Source organism: Bradysia coprophila (genome assembly GCF_014529535.1).
Source record: "Bradysia coprophila strain Holo2 chromosome X unlocalized genomic scaffold, BU_Bcop_v1 contig_117, whole genome shotgun sequence".
Classification (NCBI taxonomy): Eukaryota; Metazoa; Arthropoda; class Insecta; order Diptera; family Sciaridae; genus Bradysia; species Bradysia coprophila.
The window spans coordinates 1,345,746-1,362,261 of record NW_023503292.1 but is presented as its reverse complement, the minus strand read 5'-3'; the positions used below and the strand labels follow the sequence as shown (position 1 = coordinate 1,362,261).

The 16,516-nt window shown below is 38.4% G+C and overlaps 2 protein-coding genes across 2 annotated transcripts; one reads left to right on the top strand and one right to left on the bottom strand.

Annotated features, from left to right (window-relative positions):
• The first annotated feature begins 2,751 nt into the window (after window positions 1–2,751).
• On the top strand, window positions 2,752–3,479 carry LOC119067119 (DNA-directed RNA polymerase II subunit RPB9). Its single transcript, XM_037169895.1, has 3 exons — window positions 2,752–2,935; window positions 3,019–3,147; window positions 3,229–3,479. The coding sequence occupies exons 1-3, from the start codon at window positions 2,871–2,873 to the stop codon at window positions 3,416–3,418; spliced, it is 384 nt and encodes a 127-aa protein (XP_037025790.1). The 5' UTR covers window positions 2,752–2,870; the 3' UTR covers window positions 3,419–3,479.
• Window positions 3,480–5,541: 2,062 nt separating this feature from the next.
• On the bottom strand, window positions 5,542–14,347 carry LOC119067099 (FK506-binding protein 5). The gene is made up of 9 exons (XM_037169862.1): window positions 13,838–14,347; window positions 12,543–12,645; window positions 9,716–12,437; window positions 7,836–9,022; window positions 7,583–7,768; window positions 6,818–6,937; window positions 6,502–6,759; window positions 6,078–6,269; window positions 5,542–5,998 (listed from the first exon to the last, which is right to left on the bottom strand). Exons 1-9 carry the CDS (start codon window positions 14,002–14,004, stop codon window positions 5,927–5,929), a joined length of 5,007 nt encoding a protein of 1,668 aa, XP_037025757.1. The 5' UTR covers window positions 14,005–14,347; the 3' UTR covers window positions 5,542–5,926.
• Between the last annotated feature and the right edge of the window lie 2,169 nt (window positions 14,348–16,516).

Below are 16,516 nucleotides of genomic sequence, written 5' to 3'. Positions count from 1 at the left end.
CACGTTGCTGAAAATTAAAACAGGGCCACATTCAGTTGAAGAAAATTTTCTGACAAGTGGTGGACAAACGTGAACAAGATCCATGTCACAGCTCTGCTACTAGAATCAGAGAAATGATAAGCGCGGCTGAGATGCTGGGACTGCTTTTTTCATAGAACGGTTGAACTATCAAACTTTTTTCGAGGGGTAACCGACTCGGGAAATTGACTACACACCCTCAAAGGAATTGCCGGAGTATCCGGTAAATAATTGGAATTGATGGAATTGATGGAATTGACCGGAATTGATCGGAATTGGCAGGAATTGATCGGAATTGGCAGGAATTGATCGGAATTGATTGGAATTGACTGGAAATTTGTGGAATTGTAAGGAATTGAAAGTAAATGAGAGTAAATGCTGATAAGTGTGATTATCGGAAAGAAGGACCAGCAAATGCAAAACCACATTATTTCCTTTTTGTTTTAATTTTAAAAGCTCCCGCACAATAAATAACAGTGTACAGTGTTGATCAGTTCCATTTTAGAACAGGTCCAACGTCCTTTTATGTTCAAAATATGCACACTGAAGGATTCTTCTTCGGACGATTCTTGTTAGTCAGATACGGAAGAGTTTGAGCCGCAACAAACAAGTGAATATTCGTCGGGGGAATGTTAGGCTGGGGCATTGCCGTTGCGAAATGCTCCAGTTTCAAACCAAATTTACAAAAAAATGCATCACCGACAATATCATCTATTCCATCAACTTTTCAAAAGCCTAAAATCTTACGATGTCGATCACTTGAGCGAAACAAAAAATTGAGGGCTTTTGCCTTTGCTGACGTGTGCTGAACAAATCCATTTCCTGTCGAGGTACGAACAACGTTTTGTGCATCGGACAACTGAAATAGACAAAACACAGCAACTTACTTGAAAACATACACATCTTAATGAATCGCATAATAGTCATGGAAAAATTCATGTAATTTCTTTCCCGCACCATAAATCGTAAAGAAATGAAGTTTTTTTTCATGTCCTGGGCATAAATTACGGAATTTTTCTCGTAACTTAGGCCCTCAGCATGAAAAGTTGTATACGCATATCTGTTGTGGACGGTTTATTTTAGGCACTTTCGCTTGTCGCCCTCACTTCGTTCGCGCTACAATCCGCGAAATTGCCTAAAATATACCGTCCACAACATATACGTAAATAACTATTCCTGCACGATATATAGTTCGGGAAAAACTGACATTTCTTAATGAAAAATCATGGCAAAATATGTCGTATTTCAGTTGTCGGATGCACAAAAGTTTTTCGTCATTTCCTGACCTGGTACGAAAAATACTATTTATCTAAAATAAACAATGATGCGCGATGTGAAATCATTTTAAACAAAACTGCAGTCAATTGGACGGTTTAATCTAAATTGAAATTGAAAAATCTCTTCTAAAAAGTATGAGTAAAAAGTAAAGATTCTAACAAAATGAGTCTCAAATGTAGGACAACATAGTTGTTCCAAATTTTATCTTGATATAGTCTGACGATTCTTTTTCCAAAATGCTTAAGGGTTTAACTTTGACTTTAAGTTTATATCTATTTGAAAATATCGAGCAATTATTTCGAAAATTCGTGGAATTGAAGGAATTGATTGGAATTATAGGAATCGAAGGGCGAATCCGGTAAGTAGTGGTGTTAATCCGTTAATTAAAGAAATAAAAGGAATTAAGAGCAATTAAAAGGAATTGACAGGAAGTACCTTTAGAAATTGAAAGGGTATTGAAAGGAAATTGAAAGGGAATTGAAAGGGAATTGAAAGAAATTGAAAGGAATTGAACGGAATTGAAAGGAAATAGAGCGAATCCGGCAATTAGACGAGTTGGTCCGGTAATTGAGGTAATTAAACGGAATTGAAAGGAATTAGAAATTGATTTGCCACCATTTTGGCCAGTCGGTTACCCCTCGACTTTTTTACATTTGTATGTAAAATTTTGACAGTTTGGTTTTAATAACGATATATGTCGTTCTCGTTAACGACATTTATAGCTTGACTATATGATTGACGTTCTGGTCGCATCGTCTTCAAATTTTTCAGAAAAAATCCGTCAGGAGTGTTCTATCCCAGTCGTGAGGCGCCATGCTTATCATTTCTCTGACTAGCATGAACATAAGAAATATTTGGAGGCTAATGCTATCTTAATAGGTGTTGCATTTCTTTCGTAAAGACAGGAGTCATGATTTGTTAGTGTGAATAAGAACGCACAACACATGCAATCGTACACGCACACATCTTTGAGAATTTGACGCTTTTTTGACGTTGATAGAATGAGTGCCCGAGCTAGAAGCAGTGCTATCTCCATGTCCTATTGCACTCCAAATTGGTGTACTGAATTCCAGTCTCACAGTTAGAACGTGCTTCTTTTTAATCGACGTATTTCAAGTCTCTTGTCAATAGGTCCATGAAAACTATACAAAAGTTTAAAGCTTAAAATTGACACGGTAGTAGATGAGCATAGCAGAAAAAGCGCTACATTTCTCATCGCAACAGTTGTTATGTAGATGGCGCATATTGTTTTGATTTGGATAGACTGTTATGATCAGAGCGAGAAAACCGAAGACTACTTATTAAAACTTGCCTTGGGGTACTTGTCAAAGTATTTGCTTCTCTTTCAACGAGGTACGTTGAGAGCGAGAGGATAGAAGACCAGTTCATTTTAACTTGCCTTGGGGTACTTGTCAAAATATCTTTTTCTCTTTCATCATAACACTCTATGAAAACGATAAAAACCAAAAACACATTAGGAAATGTCATTCGGCACAAACATATTTGTGGTGAAATTGTTTTGAGGTACTCCGGATACTCTATTTCTAAAGCAAAAATCATAGAAATCGATCAATATGGCTGGATATGATCATCATGACGATGGGCCTGGATTTGTGGGAATACGCTTTTGTCAGGAATGGTAACAGAATAATGAAATCGAAGCATTCCTACCAGGAGCGCTTAATATAAAATCCCTCACATTTTCTTATCATTGGATTCCAGTAACAATATGTTGTACCCGAAAGAAGACAAAGACCAGAAGGTGCTGCTGTACGCCTGCCGAAATTGTGACTACAAACAGGAAGCCGACTCAAATTGCATTTATGTCAACAAAATTATGCACGAAATTGAGTGAGTTTTTTTTTACATAAATCATTCGGCACAACGGCCGTTTCTTATCCGAGTTTATGCTATTTCGGCTATTGCTTACAGTGAATTGACTCACATTGTGCCAGACGTAATTTCCGATCCTACACTACCACGAACGGAAGATCATGCCTGTCCGAAATGTGGTCACAGAGAAGCAGTATTTTTCCAGGCCCAAACTCGACGGGCTGAAGAGGAAATGAGACTTTATTACGTTTGCACCAGTCAAAGTTGCACCCATCGATGGACAGAATAGATTTGTTGGGGCTGCTTTTCTTTCCTTTTGTATTTGATTTGAACTAACCGAAATAAAATGATTTTTTTTTAAATTGTGTGTTTTTGAACGCGGTACTTGATACGACATACGACTAGCATAATGGATGAGATGATGTGCCTGTCAAAGAGGGCCATTTGGAGAAGTCCTACGCACGAAAAATAAAATTTTAGGTCTCCCTTTGAGGATTAGTAAAATCGGTCAAGTGTCTCGGAAGTTTTCACGAATGTTTGTTTACGACGAGGCCGGAACAACCAGACGACGAAACAAAAAATTGAGATTTAAAACAGGAGGAATTGATGACAATGATTTTCGTTTCTTATCGTCGATGGGAGTGTGGGAAGGGTTATTTGCCTAAAATACACTATTTGCACCCGAGTGGTGTTCAAATAGTCTTCAATACAATATTTACAGCAGGGTGCAAATAGATGTGCAACGCAGTGTATTTTAAGCTATTTTCACCCGGCTTGCAAATTGTCAGCCGGGGAGCATGAGTATAGGGGACAAAGTGAAGACATCTTGATTTATATAAAAGTCAGGAAATATCAGGCCCGTCTTTTCAAATTTTTGACGTCAAAAAGTACGCCTTTTAGTAGCCAATCCGGCTTCTCGGGAATGGTGACTTGCATAAGACATAAGAGAGATTGAATAGTTGTCAGTATACTCAAAGCTTGCTGTTAATAGAACGTTGAAGTTGAAGTCCAGCTCCTCCTCCTTATCCCTTTTTAGCCCCGTACGAAGTACTGGGGGCTTATAAGATTAATATGCCGTTTGTAACATGTTGAATTGGAAGCAGACGGTAAGGGCAAAGCATTTGTCTATGTTCATAGATAACGAATCCGCAATAAAAAAAAATGTCCGTCTGTCCGTGACCCCTCTATCTTGAGTAAATCACAACCTTTTTTCAAAATTCTTTTTTTCCCCGATTGGTATCGACAAAAGTAAGGTCAAGAAAATGGGCATGGTAGGGTCGGCCCTTCCAGAGCTAGGGCCCTATAGGTGTTTTTCAGTCTTTCGACGATATCTACCGAAATACGCACGCAATAGCTGCTTGTGATATATCAAATGAAAGGTATTGACGAGTAGAACAAAGTTGTTGAACATTGTTTTTGGGTAAGATGCAACGCGGGCTCGTTGGGAAGGCTCAAAGGTCGTTACTCGGCCGTAAGTGTTTTTTGCACATAAATCGAGTAAATCTCATCCGATTTTGCTAGATTTAGTTTTTTATGGAAGGTAATTGAATACCGAAAAGAACGTGTCGAAAAAAGTTTCAAATTTGGGCCCTTGGACTAAGGCCGCTACTCGGCCCTAAGTGTTTTTTGCACACAAATCGAGTAAATCTCATCCGATTTTGCTAGTTTTTGTTTCATTCGAGAGATAATTGAATGCCGAATAGAATGATGGCGAAAAAAGTTTCAAATTTTGTCCATTGGACTAAGGCCGCTACTAGGCCTTAAGTGTTTTTTGCACATAAATCGAGTAAATCTCATCCGATTTTGCTAGTTTTTGTTTCATTTGAGAGATAATTGAATGCCGAATAGAATGATGGCGAAAAAAGTTTCAAATTTGGTCACTTGGACTAAGGCCGCTACTAGGCCTTAAGTGTTTTTTGCACATAAATCGAGTAAATCTCATCCGATTTTGCTAGTTTTTGTTTCATTTGAGATGTAATTGAATACCCAATGGAAAGTTGGCAAAAAATTTTGGGTTTCTAAAATAATGTCGTAAATTGTTGATTTTATTTGAGAGGTACTTCTTACGGGCTTTCGTAATTGCGCTATGCGCAATTTTAAAAATGAACACTTTCAGTAAATTTGACCATGCCCAACTTGACTTGCATTTTGGTAACAGACGCATTAGAGGGTTGTAGACGTATTAGGGTTCCGGGCGTATTACGGCTACGGACGTATTATGGTAACGGACGAAATAGGATTACGGGTCGTACGGGGCTAAGTCGCAGCAAACGCTCCGACTGTTCTGATGCCTTGTTTTTCTGAAATTCTGAACGGTACTCCGTATTCCAGACATGCATACAATAGCGTACAGTTATTATATTCCATTGAATTTGCAACAATCCACTTTTAATTATCGTAAAAATCTTTATATTAAAAACAATTTATTTATTTCATGACAACAGGATCATAACGACTTTTGAAATTAACCGATCAGTTCAAATTACAAAATGTTCTCGGTTCCATACAATGGTGAAACGAATGTCTGCCAAACGTCTTTCCGTCTAAAATATCTAACTGACGGTTCACACAGATCTGCGAATCAAAGGTTCACGATTTGGTTTTGGTTGTTTTGTTTTATTTTTTTGTTTTTGTTTTTGTTTTGTATGTTTGTTTTTTGTAAGAATCTGTAACACTCTTAGAACATTATACGGTGTGCCAAGGTACTTAATTTAATGATTATAATTTTTCATATGAAGAATCACAGCCCTTAGTGCATTTGATCTATGGATTTCTTTTTTCTTTCTTCTTCCTTCAATTACTCGTGAGAAACAATATCATGGGGAACTTCTAAAACGCATAACGATTTATCTTTCGCAGCGGCGATAATCTGTAAAAACAAACCGGAAAACAGGAATTGTGTTCGGCTCCACACACACAAAAAACAAAAATAAAATTCGGAAACTCACATTGTCCTTGAAAACATCGAAATGTAGCAGCATTTTACCCGGCCCGGGAAATCGACTCAATTGGATTTCATTTTTTGTGTCGTACGCATAAATGTATCCGTCGTAGCAGCCTCCAAGGATTAAAGAATTTTTGTAGGACTTCAAGCAAATCGTTCCTGTTCCCAATTTGATGCGACTAATTTCGGCGCCACTCTAAAAATTCAGAAATACAAAAATTCAGCTGGTTACGCTGATGACGTACAAACTGCAGAACATTCTTGTTTGATCATTTCTGTTTTGACGAATCGGAAGGCGGTCTATAATCGCAACTAGTCAAAATAGCAATGTCGAAACGATTACAACGGTCACTTTACTCGCCAAGTTCCGCGGAAATGACCGTAAAAAGCATCAGGTGAAAAGTGTCTATTGTTCATTCCGATCTTACCGTAAACTCGTAACGAAAAACTAGATTCTTATTCGTTCCACAGTACAATTGACCGCCGTCTAATAGAATACTGTAAATAGTTAACTTGTCGGGCACTTCAATCGTCCGTAGCAGCAGCCCGGAAATGGCATCACGAACGCTAATATTGTGGCAGCGAGATGATGCTATTAGAATTTTGCGTGGACCTTCTTTGGTTGCCTTCAATGCCATGATCGATTTTCCCACAGAACACAAACATTCATCGGCAAGGGTGTCCGTCTGAAACGGAATTGCGTAAAATATTGAAGTTGATTCGCGTTACGACGTTACGGCTCACCTTGGTGTTAAAAATGTAAATTTTGCCGCTTCTGCTGCCAATGAATACGGTATCCCATGAATAATCCATAACCTGTAGTGCTTCACCAACATTTACCGATAAAAGTTGCTCATCGAATTTCTAAATGAAAAATTCAAACAAAAAAATCAGTTTGGACAATGTGGAATGTTAGGAATGTGTTGGATATATGGTTGACAAACAGAAAAGTCTACGGAACAGATCGCAAATGCTACTGCTCGTACATTTCATTGTACAGTAGAGACTAAAGTTTGTGTATGTTGTGTATGTATGTAAGTTTGCACATGAGTTTCCGTTTCAATATCAGCCCTTAAAGGGCTTTATTTTGGAAAGATTTAGGAGGAGAACGGTCGATACCGTCACGAACAGGGTGATATTACCGTTTTTGGACGATAATATTGTCCAGCGGTTATTTTCTATCTGTTTTTATGATAGAAATACTCGCTGGACGATATTATCGTGCACAGAATGCAAAGAAATGTCCCGCCACAAAAATTTAACATCTGCGACGGATGTTCCCAACCATAGCCCTAGACCATAGCTCCAAGCACATCAGGGACTATTTTGGTGAAAACATTTTGTCGGAATGTCGGAGTATATTTCACGCATGCAAAATACAATTACTACCGATTTTGACGATCTGAGCTAACGATTTTTATTAATATTAGTCTACGAGCCGATTGGTACAATTTCCCCCGTGTTCATGGTTCCGCTGTCCTACAACAAATAATCAAGCAGCATACTCACTTTTATGCTTAACTTCTTCAAACAGCCGTCCAGTGACACCGAATAGATGTGATTGGTTTCGGTTACGATGAAATTTGTAACTGTTTTGGCATGCTCGGTGAATGTTCCCAAAAGTTTACCCGTTACCAGATCGTGCATGTACAGATTGCTATCCTCCGATGCGGCTATCAGAAAACCATCAATGACCTAATCGAAATTTTTTTTCCGTATCAGCACTGTTTGAATAGTAATTTGTATGGAATGTCTGCGTTACCTGTAAATGGACGATGGGCAGTCGGTGACCACGAAAATTTCCATCGAATGTCAATTTGTGTAACGGATCAACATCATTCTTGAGTCGTCCATCGGCATCACCTCCATCTACCGTTTCCGTTTCGGCTCTGCCGATCAGTAGTTTAATCTTCTTCGCACTTAATTTTGTTAATCGAACCGTGCACCGCCGAGTAGTGTTTAACATTTTTGTTTTAAGGTCACTTTGCATTTCGTCACAATCAACATGGCTTCGCGCATTACCTTTGCTGTTCGCTAATGACTTGAGTGAATTCAAATTAATCTTTAGCTTTTTACACTTTGTACCATCAACACCGTCCGCTTTGGCATCGTCGTCAAGTTTCCGCTTTGAATTGTGCGGTGCGTTGGTTCGGAAAGTCTTCGACGAACTTTTTTTCATTGGCGTTCCAACCATCAACACTTCGTCATCGGACGATAGTTCAACCACTTTCGGTTCAATGTTGCTCTTGTTTCGAGGTAGTTCACATAATTTTCTCTGACCAGTTGTACTGTTTGTTGCCAGCAGTGAGGTGAGCAAGGAAAATCGTTCATGTTGCAACTTCATTGTTGCCTGATCGATGTCACTTTTCTCCTTGTGTAAATTCATGATCTTTTCGTCGATGACACTTTTCTTCACCATCATCTCCATCATTTTCAAATCGATGTCTTTCATTCGCTGCAAAATGACACTACCGTCAATCGGCATTTTCAGCGAATCGGAAAGCGAATGAGTAACTTGATTAACTAGAGTTGATTCGGTAACCGATGAAGATTTATTGTTACTATCGACAGTTACGTGATTACGATGCATTGGACTGAGTTTCTCCTTTATTGCAATTGAATTTCCCTTTTTCACTGGCGTCGACTGACTGGACTTTTTCGACTCGTTTCGTGCCTGACCAACACTGATCGGCGACTTCATTGCCGTATGTGATTGACTTTTACCGCGCTCTTTCCGTGGTGATGATGCACATTTCGATTCCACTGGTGGCTTAGCCGGTTCGATCACTTTTAACAGTTCGACCGGCCGAGTAGGGTCAAAAATGTCAATGCTGCGTAGAGTCGACTTCGTGGATGGTTCGATGCACTTCTTTTCGCCAGCTGACCTCCATACTCTGTGCGGTTGGTCGTTATGAGAATGTTTAATCATCGATGCGCCGCTCGAGTTGTCTGGAAGTGCGGGACATATTTTACTTTGATTAGCTTGGATGAACAAAAAATCATTTCCTAACTGGTCAGGGTAATCAATTTACTAGGGGACAACGACGCGACAAAATCTAGTCCAAAATAAATATTTCCATTGAATCTGCTCGCCTTTTTTAACCTGTTGAGCCTCTTCATGAGTTATAAAACTTCGAAAGTTATTCCCTTCAATTTATTGCTTGAAAGTACGACACGAGCAAAACACCAACTTCATGTCATGTGAGCAAGAGTTTGGGGCTAGTTCATTACTAGTTTCGCTGATGCTTATGGTTCTACTCTTTGAGTACCTTCCATTGCCGAAATATTTTACCGTAGTGGTAGGAGCGACAAAACTAGTCTCCTAGTACAGAAGTCGAAAAAAGGTTCTACTGCCAATGCTTTTGACTTGAAACGATTTACAAATTTTTCAATTTATCGCTCATTGGCACACATATTTGACGCACTAGTGCGAAAAATGTATTTTCACATACTAGTGAATGTAGGGAAGGATTAGAGAGCTTCGTCGTTAAGCCAGTTTTTATCTGACAGTGGTGGTGGCCCGGTGAATATTTGTGAAATGTCAAATTGCGCTCTCATCATAGAGTTTTCAATGAAAACACGAAACATCTATATGCCGAGTATCGAGTAACCCTACTAATCTCCAATAGATAATTTTCTTACCTTTATGATCGGATTTCTTCGACGATTGGGAGCTGGTGTCCAGCTTCTTGACCTTATGGCTCGATGCCACATGACGCTCCTTTTCACATCTATGCTTCGAACTGCTTTTTTGATGGCGAGATGAGGATGGCTTCAATACAATTTTCCTGATGGCAACAATGTTATTTTTCTGAGTTTGATTCGATTCCATGGCATCGTCAGGCACAGATGATTGACTTTCACTGTTCAGCGCAATTGAATTTTCTAGCGAATTTGAACCGATTGACGTCGATTCTTCTACAATCATTTCCGTTGATACCTCTGCGGTGGGCTCTATCGTCTGGCCGTTTTCAACTCTATCTGTAACAGGTTTCGGAAATATTACTGCCGCAGAGTTTGTTCCTGTAATATCTTCAACTGCTTCCGACGCGGTGTCTTCAACTTTGTCGCAGACAGTGTTATTGAGTATGTAATTGGCAGTTTCTTCGACCGTTTCTTTGACTGTTACATCTAATGTTCCTGTGTTTGTCTTCGTTAAAGGTTCGGCAGTAGCTCCGTTAAACTTTTCCGCAGCTTCATCCACTATTTCCTCTACTGTTTCCGCAACGGTATCTTCGACCATTTTCGTGACTTTTTCTGTTGCTTCTGGAACTATTTCTTCTACTGATTCCGCAATAGTGCGCTGGGCCGTTGTAGTCACGTTTTCCGTTTCTCTATTCGATATCGAATTGGACTGAACTAAGTTAGGCTGGTCGGATGAGTTAAGATCAATTCCTTTGTTCAAATTTATCAAATCATCGGATGGGATCATACTCTGTGCATCCAAAAAGTTATTTGGTGATTTGCTATGATTGTCTAAAATGGATTCTTCTGCAGCAATTACTTCGTCACAATCCGTAGGTTCCATGTCTGGCTGAGCTTCTACAGTTTTTGTTGTCAAAACATCGATGCAAGCTACTTGAATCGCCTGAATAGACGGGTCAGTCTTATCTTGATTACTTTCTACCATCGGTTCGTCATATTCCACTAATTTACTGCTAGATTCGTCATTCTGATCGAATGTATGAGCTGACGAATCATTACAGAGTTCAATGTTGGCCACTTTGTCTCTCGAATCCATTGTGTCGCTGGGCATGCTATACTGTGAGGTGTCGTCTCGCCGTCGACTACGATCGCGAGATGATTTCTTCGATCTACGGGAATTTCGACTCCGACTCGAACTTCGCGAACGAGACCGTAGCGAGCGGGACCGAGATTTGTGTTTTTTCTTCTTTTTTCGTGAGTACAGGCTGTCGCGCTTGTTGTCGGTTGATTCCAATTTTGAGTCAACTCGTCGTTTGACAGAAGTTGGTTCAAACGCTCCACTATTTTGCAGTTTGGTGAATAAATCATTTTTCTTCGGAGGTTGTTGTGAAGTAGCAGAAACAGCAAACGGATTGACTTTGTGAATGGTTGTGCTGCTATTCGATTCAGTCTCTCGATTAAATTCTTGTTTCACATTTGCCAATAAGGCTTTGAAGTCGTCACTTGTGATGGTTTTGTGGCTATTTGCAGAAGGGCTGCATTGGGTAGATCTTTGCTTATCTGGAGATTTGTACAATTTTGACGATGGCTGCATCGAATTCTTCGTGGATGGATCTGGTAAGATGTCTTTAACGTTATTGTTGGTTGTCTGTTCGTAGAAGTCTATTTCACTAATCTCTTCTTTCACAGTCCGAACCAATTCTCCGCTATTTTCATCCTCACCACGATGACTTACTGTGGTCGTTTCATCCTTATCACCCATTTCATTCAATTGCTCATCAAAATGGTCATTACGCAACGGGGTGGATCCGCCACGATCCTCGAATACCAAGTCGTTTAACAGGAACGTATCGCCGGCACTTTCTTGAATTTCGAAGAAGTTATCGTCGCTAATGTCATCTGGTTCTTCTTTGATTTCGTTTTTGATTTTGATCGGAGTTCGATCTTCCTCTAATCGATCTCCGTTCAACATCGAGTCGTTCAGACGATCCTCCAAAAATAGAATTGAATTTTCCATTAAAAGTTTCTCGGCTCGCAGGAACAAATCTTCCGGATAGGCGATCTGCTCTTTATCTTTGTCGTCCGAGTCATTGTATTTCTTATTCGAATTGTCCTCTTGACCCAGCAGATTTATATCCAACACCCGACCGATTTCATCGAAAACGTTGTCGGGAATTTTGTCCATGTCCACACTTTCCTCTGTGTCCAAAACATTGTTCACCAGCTGATTCTCCTGATTCGAGCTCATGTTCTGCAATTTGGTTCGCATTTCGGCACGCATTCGATTTCTTGCGTGCGTTTGCAGTGCCGTTTCATATTTGGAACTCGGATTGTTTATCATTTGTTTCAAATTGTGCTTGTTCATGCTGGTCAGTTGATGGATCAGCTTCTTGGTGACCTGTTCGGCACTGTGTTGCTCGTGCGGCTTTGACGCATCGATGGCCACATTCTCAATTGAGTTTGAACTGCACGGCTGGGAATTTGAACTACACGGTTGAGTTGTACTTGGACTACTGGACGATGTCACCGTTGACGGAGTGTCTTTGTTAGATTTGACGGTTTTCTTTGGATTTTTGTCCACCGATTGGTAGGTGGCGTTTGAATCTTGAGTTTTTGGTGTAAAATTGCGGTCACTGGAACGGTCCGGCTTTTCTTTGAGATTCTTTGATCGATTTGTTCGTGAGAAATTTACACCCAGTCCCGGTGCTATGTTAAAGTTCTACAAAAGAAGAATAAGAAGAATTGAAACATATTCAAAGTCATATTCAAGAAACATCTGAACGGTACGGAATAAAGGAATCGCATGAGGTCAGTTCTAACTTACATTTGCAGTGTAGTGGTTATTTGTAAAATTGGGATGCTGTTGATTGTTGAACCAGTCAGTGTCCCATGGATTCGGAAGTGTTTGATTCCAATTGTTTCCGTATCTAAAACAAAATTAGATTTCATGTTATTGCCGCTTTCGACCGAACACTTTTTCTGTAATAATATAATTGCACACTGATCAAGCTGACCGATTTGGGACGGTTTTGCTGTGTGATTTCTTATCTAAGTGAAAACGTATCCACGGCTATAATGAGATTTAGTTCTTGAATGACGCTGAATAGAAATTAAGATAGTCCCGCGGTGTTTTGCAGATCAGTTTTCAATTTAACATGGTTATCGAGTAGATTATAGCTCTCATTATTACACATTACATTTAGACAACCTATAAATTGCAATGCATTGACAACCCGAGCACCTGAAGTAGAACGATCTAACTGACACAACACTGTTTTTCTGTCCGGTCTGATATAATAATTCGGATTTGTATCGTATACCATCTTAAATGTGGGTTATCACCGAAAAGTGTTTTCATTATTTCTACTTCTGCCTTCTGCGTTCATTCATATTGAGGCTAAACGAATTCTTGTTACAATCGAGTCTGGTAAAGAACTCAAAATGTAAACATAACAGCACTATAATATGGTTGGTGCGATTGTGTGTGTGTGTGTGTATGTGACTTTTTCAAATTCATCATTATTACTCAATATACTCGACCGATTCGATTAATTTTGGTTCACAAAAATATCGTTTAATGCAAGCAAAATACCAAACAAAAAAGTTTAATGCAACGAAAATACCTCAAGCACATAAATATTAACAGAATGAAAAAATTGGGAAATGTGTCAACCCTTTCCTCCATCAGCACACATTTCAAAAAGAAAACATTAGGAATTAATTCGGGGCCCAATCCATATTTTATAAAAAAAAAAAACGGAATTATCACTTGACAGCTATGATTTTACAAAAATATTCTTTTCATCTAGAAAACAAAACCAGCCATTTTAAAAGTGGAACACAGTAAAACCGAAAAAAAATTGTTCCAATCAGCCCGTAAAGTTTGGCCACATTTCCACACGACACACACTTTTGTTTTAATTTTCAATTTGACATGATGATAACAACAATAATACAAAACAGGAAGCAAAATTGAAAAAGGAGGTTACCGTAAAGCAGGTTTCGGTAGAGAGGATGACAGAAAATCAACTCGAATGTAAATATTGATTGGTAGGATTGATACGGGATAAATGAGTAAATAATAACTTTAGTTTGCTGTTTAATGCAGAAAAAAACTACCTATTGTCCGAAGGACCAGATCCATAGTCAGTATTACGGTAATTGCTGTTGCCATAATTATTAAAATTTCTACCCCAATTGTTTTTCCATTTGTTTGAATGATATTTGTTATGACGATTTGAATCACTTATGCCCGATTTTCGATTGTTTCGATCCCGGTTGCTCATCGTTAAATTCGATCAAATCGAAAAAAACGATTGGAATGAAATCTAAATGTTAACCACCGGGATGACACTTAGAAAGGTTGCTTTTTTTTCGCTTAGAAAATGTTGATTATTGCGACAACGGAAGGCATTCAGCTTGCACTCCTTACGGTTGTTTGAAATAGATTTTAACTATATTTTCACTAAACAATATTATTTTAGATTGCAATTTATGTGAAGATTTCTATTCCCATCTCAATTGTTATGACAGTAAAGACACTAAAAGCTTTCTATTTTTCAAGATCTTCAGAAATTTTTCAGTATTTCAGGAGACTGCAAATGACATTTCTGACACTTTAAATGCTACAATTTATTGTTCATTTTTGATGATTTTGATCATTTCGTTTCGCTGCAAATGACGTGAAGTTTGTGACATTTGATATGCTGCACCACTAATGCGCATCACAATTTAAACAATGAAATAGTTTGTATAATACTAGGTTCCATCTTGTGGATGGGTCGGGTCCCTTGACTGATCATAATTTAATTGGACATTCGACTAGTTTATATTAAGAGTCGATTCGCCAATTTCTCAGACAATCGCTCTGATATTATTGAGTTTTGGATCAAGTTGAGATCAAGTTCGTAGATCGTTAATGTTGGACTATTGATCTAGAAGTAATTCCCAAAAGCATTTTTGTCTAATTTTTTAATAGAACAATAACTTCTGAACTGATTGTGGAACTTTTTTTTCAATCGCTGAGAGTTCGTATATGGACAATGTCGACATGAAGATCCAGGAGGTGTTCCCATATCAATTTTAGATTGGTTTCTTTATGTGCGATAACTTGAGAAATCCTGAACTCCGCTATTTCTAGTGATTCATTAGCGAAACAACTAAGATTAACCCAAAATAGACGAATTTTCAAAATCCGTCTATTTTAGTGATTCTTTAGAGAAGCACCTAAGATTAACCCAAAATAGACGAATTTTCAAAATCCGTCTATTTCTAGTGATTTTTTAACGAAGCAACTAAGATTAACCCAAAATAGACGAATTTTCAAAATGTATTTTCCGAGTTATGGCTGACATAGCTCGCACTTAAAACACTCATAGCTCCCAAATAAGCGACTTTTTAGGGAAACCATGAAACACGCATCGACTAGAATCTAAAACTCTATAACTTTGTCTTCTACACGAGGTTTCCATCTGCCGTATTTTCCCAGTTATGGCTGACATAGCTCGCACTTAAACGCTCATAGCTCCCAAATAGACGACTTTTTAGGAAAACCATGAAACACGTGTCGACTGAAATCTGAAACTCTATAAATTTGTCTTTTAAACGAACTTTCTATCTGTCATATTTTCTGAGTTATGGGTCCTATAGCTCCATAGCTTAACTCGCTCATAGCTCCGAAATTATAAGCTTTTATAAAAATTACTTCAAATTAGTTTCTTAGAATTACGTCCTTAACATACCCTGAAAATTTCAGCCAAATCCGCCGGTAAATTCAAAAGTTTCGTTGTAACAAAGTGACAAAGTAACAAAGGTTGGTAAAATTCATCAATTTCAAAATGTTTGAAAATCCATTTCTTCATAAAAATTTCTACAAATTTCCAATTTTTGAAATTTAATGTCTCGGCCAAATCTTAACCTTACGAGGCGTGTGATAGCTCGTTGAACTCGTAAGGACGCCCATATTACGAATAAAATAAGTGGGGGGTAGTCAAATTTTTCAGTTGGAACGGACTTGCGTCACGGCCCTTTACTAACGTAGGGCCATGATAAACATATCGTATGCGCAATAAAAGCCGCATTTACTAACGTGTTAGCAGCAAGATCTTATGCAATTCAGTGATGATATTTGTAACTTAAAAAACATTTTTCCAACAATTATTTACTACAAATATATTCGCAATAAATATTTTATAGATTTACAACAAATAATTTTAAAGTCACGTGTACTGAAGTCACACTAAAATTATCTTCGATATTTATTCGATTTTCTTCATTGCATAAAACGTATGCAACACGAATCGTATGCTGGTATATTATCGCACACGACGTTTTGCCAACCTCAGCTTCGCCTCGGATGGGAAATCTGACATCTAGTGCGATAAAATACCTCCATACGATTCTTGTTACATAATAAATATTATGCACGTATGACAAAGCGGTCGCGGCTTGCCGAGACGGCTTGTCGTACGTGCATATTCTTTTTTATCGCATAAGCGAAAACGAGACAACAAGATATGCGAATGACACTTTGACAATTTACAGAAGTATAATGTTTGTTTATATATCCTAGGTGAATAATTTTTTCGGGAAATCACACCGCGTATGCGATAAATAAATATTATGTGCAGTAGACTGCTGTCAGCAGTGGGATCCACATTTTTTACAAACGTCAATTCATACAACGTTTTCGAACATTATTTGATCTTGAGTTGCATAAAACATATTAGTTTACTGATTAAATGCAGACCAATTTTCAACATAGCACAGAAATGAATTAAATGCTAATAAGAAATACAC

What these genes read in the sequence shown, in the direction of transcription:
- LOC119067099 (XM_037169862.1), bottom strand. Translation starts at nt 14,004, where the DNA reads ATGAGCAACCGGGATCGAAACAATCGAAAATCGGGCATAAGTGATTCA. An exon ending in ATAACCACTACACTGCAAAT is followed by an intron (nt 12,438 to 12,542) that starts GTAAGTTAGAAC and finishes CTTCTTTTGTAG; the next exon opens with AACTTTAACATAGCACCGGG. An exon ending in TCGATGTTTTCAAGGACAAT is followed by an intron (nt 5,999 to 6,077) that starts GTGAGTTTCCGA and finishes TTGTTTTTACAG; the next exon opens with ATTATCGCCGCTGCGAAAGA.
- LOC119067119 (XM_037169895.1), top strand. Translation starts at nt 2,871, where the DNA reads ATGGCTGGATATGATCATCATGACGATGGGCCTGGATTTGTGGGAATA. An exon ending in ATACGCTTTTGTCAGGAATG is followed by an intron (nt 2,936 to 3,018) that starts GTAACAGAATAA and finishes ATTGGATTCCAG; the next exon opens with TAACAATATGTTGTACCCGA. An exon ending in AAAATTATGCACGAAATTGA is followed by an intron (nt 3,148 to 3,228) that starts GTGAGTTTTTTT and finishes TATTGCTTACAG; the next exon opens with TGAATTGACTCACATTGTGC.